Here is a 3,776-nt window from a genome sequence, read left to right on the forward strand (position 1 = left end):
TGGGAGTACCGCGCGCCACACTTTCTGGCCCTCAGCATAGCTCCGTCCGCGCGTGACCTTATCATACGAACGTGCGATGCGTTGTTTCTCGAGGACAAGATTGTTGAAAGCGGTGACGCGGTGCTCGTCAAGATCTTCAAGCTCCTGCCACATGGCTTGGACGTAATCCTCGCCAAGTAGTTGATGTTGTTCCTGAACGCGGAGTGAAGCGATATTGATCTCAAGGGGAAGGACGGCATCATGACCGTACATAAGAGCGTACGGTGTGGTATCCGTCGGGCCGCGTTTTGAAGTGCGGTAAGCCCACAAGGTGTGGTAGAGTTCCTCATGCCAGACACGCGGGTTCAACTCCAACATCTTGCGGAGGATGCTAAGGATGACCTTATTACTAGCCTCCGCCTGGCCGTTGGACTGTGCATAATATGGCGTAGAGTGGAGAAGCTTGATTCCGTAGTCGTTTAAGTACTTAACAACTGAATCAGCCATGAAAGCTGCCCCCCTGTCCGTAACGATGCACTCCGGGATACCAAAGCGGGAGATGATATTACGGAAAATAAAGTTGCAAACCGAGTTGGCGGAGGCAACCTTGAGTGGTTCGGCCTCGACCCATTTGGTAAAGAAATCGGTGGCGACGATAATGAACTTATGCTGCTCAGAAGAATGGGGATGAATGATGCCAACGAAATCTATCGCCCAACCGCGACCCGGCCAAGGTTTAATGATAGGCTGTAACGGGATGTTGGGAATGTGTTGCACTGGTCCGTGAGCTTGGCAGTCTTGGCAACCTCTGGCGAAGGCAATACAGTCTTTCAGAATGGTTGGCCAGTAGTACCCATGGCGACGGATCAACCATCGCATTTTTGGCCCGGCTTGGTGCGAGCCGCAAACCCCACAATGGACATCGCGCATGATACGTTTAGCTTCGTTCCCATACACGCAACGGAAATCATTTCCGTCTTCCCCACGGCGCCGGAGTTCTCCATTGCGTAAAACAAAGTTTAAGGCGAGGAAACGTATTTGCCTGGAGTGAGCGGCGTCGTTGGGGTTCTGGAGGTAGGCGATAAATGGTAGCCGTCAATCCTCGTCGATAGGGTCCAAGGCTGCAACTTCGGGGGTGTCGGCCTGAAATTGCCCCCTAGCGATGAAAGAGGGAAGCGTACGGCGTTCGACTTTGAGCAAACGTTCGCGCACGCCGTCGCGCAGGCTGAGACCGGACGCTACTTGGGCGAGCTCATTGGCGGCGAAATTGAACTCGCGTGGTATGTGCTCGATGTAGACGTCGTCAAATCGATCCAACACCTCAAATGTCTTGCGCAGGTATGGCTCAATTGACGAGCTTAAGCACTTAAACTTTTCCACCAGCTGGTTAACGACCAACAAAGAATCGCCAAAGATCTGAACCTCGCGGACTCCTAAATCCAACAAAATCTCTAGGCCGATGATCAGCGCCTCGTACTCAGCCTGGTTGTTGGGGCATTTGAAATCGAGCTGGAACGAGTAGGAGAAGCGATCTCCGGCGGGATTGGTTATGGCTATCCCAGCTCCGGCTGCGGTGTCGGTCCGCGAACCATCAAAGTACAAGGTCCATAGAGCGAGTGTCACGGTAGCGAATTCCAACTCGCGAAACGCCGTGAGCTCTGAGGGTGGGTGATGAGCGAGAAAGTCTGCTATTGCCTGTTCTTTTACTGCCTTTTGCGGAACATATTGCAACGAGAATTCGGACATGGCTAAGATCCACTTGTCGATGCGTCCCCGCAAGATAGGGCGGGAGAGCATGTATTTGACCAGGTCGGATTGAGCGATCACAACTGTGGTAAAGGCAAGCATGTAATGGCGCAGCTTGCACCCTGCAAAATATAGGGCAAGACACAACTTCTCCATAGGTGAGTATCGTGTCTCACACTCAGTTAACACCCTGCTAAGGTAATAGACAGCGTGTTCTACCCCGTTCACATCGTCTTGGGCCAGGAGTCCGCCGATGGACAAGTCGGCAGCGGCGATATAAAGTTTAAGCGGGGTACCGTCGCGAGGTGGGATCAGGATTGGTGGGTTCGTAAGGTAGTCCTTGATGCGATCGAATGCCTGTTGATGTTGTGGTTCCCAAACGAACTCGGTTGCCCCCTGGAGTTTGAGGAGGGGTGAAAAAGGTTGGACCTTCCCTGCTGCGTTGGATATGAAACGGCGGAGAAAGTTGATTCGCCCAAGCAGCTGTTGAAGCTCCTTCTTTGTGTTGGGGGGTGAAGCGGTGATTACCGCCTGTGCCTTGTCCTTTGGGATTTCGATGCATCTTTGATGCACTAGGAAACCAAGGAAATCGCCGGCCTCCGCGAAGAAAACACACTTGGCGGGGTTCATCTTCAGGTTATGTCGGCGCATCCGTGTAAACACCTGCCGCAGGTCTTCAACGTGGGTTGCCCGTGTTTTGGTTTTGACTACCACATCGTCGATGTATACTTCGATCAACTTCCCCAAGATGTCATGAAAGATGAGGTTCATGGCGCGCTGGTACGTTGCCCCCGCGTTTTTAAGTCCGAAAGGCATGACAACGTACTCGAACGCGCCGGCAAAACCAGGGCAGCGGAAAACGGTTTTGTGTCGATCTTCCTCAACGACGGGAATCTGATGGTATCCGGCCGTTCCATCCATAAAGGATAACACCTCGTGCCCCGCGGCGGCATCAATGAGTAGGTCAGCCACAGGCATGGGGTATATATCCTTCGGTATTGCGTTGTTTAGGTCGCGGTAATCAACACAGACGCGCATCTTGCCATTTTTCTTGTGGACGGGGACAACATTGGACAGCCACTCGTTATACTTTGCCACGCGAATGATGCCTGATCGGTGCATGCTTTCGATCTCTTCCTTGACTACGATCTGAGTCTCAGTTCGCATGAATCAGCCGTCCTGCCGTACTGGACGTCGATCGGGATAAGTTGGTAACCGGTGGCAGACCAAGTCCGGGGACAAGCCGAGCATGTCTTCGTATTTGTCGGCGAAGCAATCCCTGTATTCGCATAACAGGGCAAGAAGGGTTTCCTTTTCGTCCTCCGCCAACTTAGCACTGATAGAAATAAGTAAGGGCTTTTCTGCAGTCCCTACGTCAACTTGTGAAATGGGGTCGCGAACTTGAGGTGGTGTGTCGTCCAAGGCGGCGGGAGCTAAGTGAATAACTTCCTCCTTGGTATCGGAATAATCCACCACTTCATCTACATATTCCATAGTCGCGACCTTGTCGTAGGCTTCGCGTTCTGCCCAGTACGAAATGAGTCTTTCGCACAGGGACTCGCCAGCCTCGCGTGCCTCCTCTGAGAAGGCATTATTCATCAGAACGGGGTGTGACACGACCCACCCCGAATTTCACCCTGAAACCCAGAGTAAGTCGTGCGGGGACCACCTCCAAGGAAAATTTACTGAAAAGATTAAGCAAATCTCCCTTGCAGATGGACAACCCTAAGTCGAAAATTTCATATTACACTCTTAATTTAACGCTTCTGAATATCACATAATATACAAAAATTCTAAAGTATTCAGAGCTACTAAACACAAGCGGAAGCAAGAAAATACGAGTAGGTTGAACAGGTAACCTACTGGCGAAAACTGGCAGAAATGCGGGTGACTATGCCTCGTCTCTTACTAGATCCAACCCGAACTCTGCAGACTGGGCAATTTAAAACGAAGGGCCCAGGGGAAAACATTTAATAACGTTAGAGTGAGTGGACAAAAATAAAATAATAAAATAAAAATAATTTAATGTTTCCCCAAATTAATTTCTAAGG

The 3,776-nt window shown here is 51.0% G+C and overlaps 1 protein-coding gene across 1 annotated transcript; it reads right to left on the reverse strand.

Annotated features, from left to right (window-relative positions):
- Window positions 1–1,074: 1,074 nt before the first annotated feature.
- LOC101293808 (ribonuclease HI-like) lies at window positions 1,075–1,725 on the reverse strand. Its single transcript, XM_004305513.1, has one exon. The coding sequence runs from the start codon at window positions 1,723–1,725 to the stop codon at window positions 1,075–1,077; it is 651 nt and encodes a 216-aa protein (XP_004305561.1).
- Window positions 1,726–3,776: the final 2,051 nt, after the last annotated feature.

This window comes from Fragaria vesca, linkage group LG6 (genome assembly GCF_000184155.1).
Source record: "Fragaria vesca subsp. vesca linkage group LG6, FraVesHawaii_1.0, whole genome shotgun sequence".
Lineage (NCBI taxonomy): Eukaryota > Viridiplantae > Streptophyta > Magnoliopsida > Rosales > Rosaceae > Fragaria > Fragaria vesca.

What these genes read in the sequence shown, in the direction of transcription:
- LOC101293808 (XM_004305513.1), bottom strand. Translation starts at nt 1,725, where the DNA reads ATGTCCGAATTCTCGTTGCAATATGTTCCGCAAAAGGCAGTAAAAGAA.